This window comes from Cyprinodon variegatus, unplaced genomic scaffold (assembly GCF_000732505.1).
Source record: "Cyprinodon variegatus isolate N-32 unplaced genomic scaffold, C_variegatus-1.0 Scaffold453, whole genome shotgun sequence".
Classification (NCBI taxonomy): domain Eukaryota; kingdom Metazoa; phylum Chordata; class Actinopteri; order Cyprinodontiformes; family Cyprinodontidae; genus Cyprinodon; species Cyprinodon variegatus.
This window is the reverse complement of record NW_015150906.1, coordinates 505,556-506,789: the sequence shown is the minus strand read 5'-3', so window position 1 is coordinate 506,789 and position 1,234 is coordinate 505,556. Positions and strand designations below refer to the sequence as shown.

General features: G+C 35.3%; 1 protein-coding gene across 1 annotated transcript in view; it reads right to left on the bottom strand.

Annotated features, from left to right (window-relative positions):
• Window positions 1–199: 199 nt before the first annotated feature.
• The window catches only part of slc1a3 (solute carrier family 1 (glial high affinity glutamate transporter), member 3), a 20,165-nt gene continuing 19,130 nt past the window's right edge, over window positions 200–1,234 (bottom strand). Inside the window, exon 10 of the mRNA XM_015389280.1 lies at window positions 200–936. Within this exon, the coding sequence (XP_015244766.1) occupies window positions 726–936 (211 nt within the window). The 3' untranslated portion in view covers window positions 200–725. The remainder of the gene's footprint in view (window positions 937–1,234) is intronic.

Here is a 1,234-nt window from a genome sequence, read left to right as displayed (position 1 = left end):
CATAAAAAGTCTGCATGCAAGTTGTGAAGCACTGCTGTGCTGTATCCTGAATAGAGAAAAAACATAAATGACTCATTAGAAGATTAATAATTTGCCACCAGGAATAAATGATTACAAAATAATGGAACGGAGAAAGTTTATTTTATTTGATTTATTTTTAGAATTAACAAAGTATGACAAATATTTTCACAAAGGGGCTAATCAGCTTTTACACATTCAGCCGACACACTCAGCAGAAAAAACAAACTAAAAGCACTGGTATGTTGGTGTGTAAAAAGTCTATAAAACCCAAACATTTTTTAATTAACACTTTTAAAAATGTCCAAGATGTTTAACCCAGATCCTGAATATCAACGTTATTCATGGTCAAAATGAAAGGCATTTTGAAGCGATAATCATAATTATTTCTCATTTTATTGCTTTAAATCCATATTTTTTAACTTCTGCATTAAACGGTTTTACCTGTTATTCAACAATTTACACTTACTGCAACATAAACTCCAGTTAGCCTGAATGAATGAATTCACCATTAGACAGAAGTAAGCTGAATCTACAGGTTCTACTTCGAATAGGAGAAAAAAAATGGAACCTTGGATTATATTTATCATCTTGGATGAGAAAAAAAAATATGTTGATAAATGGGAAAATGAATGATTTAGAAATTTAGGTCCCTACTGCAGTTACCAGAACCAGCTGTGAGTTTTCGGTTCAGATGAAGGCAGAAGCTACATGTTGGATTCACTGTGAGTGCGTTTGTCATTTTCTAGATCGCTGTCCTGTGAGATGAGCTTGTAAGGTTTCTTCCTCTCCCTCTCCTCCAACACAGAGTTCCCCATCTCCACATCCTTGCTGCGGAGCTCATGTCGGGACAGGAACTCCACGATTCCAGCTCCGATAGAGTCTCCCAGAACGTTGGTGGTGGTGCGAAGACGATCCCTGAATTTGAGAGAAACATCTAAACTGAAAAATGCAACAAGCTTTTCTAAAGAACTCAATCTTGTTCTGCTTGTTGTGACAGCTTCCTTTATCTTTCTTTTAAAGCCTTTGGCTCCAGGATTTGTTACTAAATTATGAACAGATTTAAAGACATGAAGATCAGAGTCATAGATTTAGTTTAAAAACTCGTATAAGCCTGAAGAGGATTAGGGACACTGAAAAAAAACAACTGATTTTTTAATTTTATTTCAGTTTAACATGGGGGGAAAAAAGTCAGTCTTCTGACATTAATCTCCAA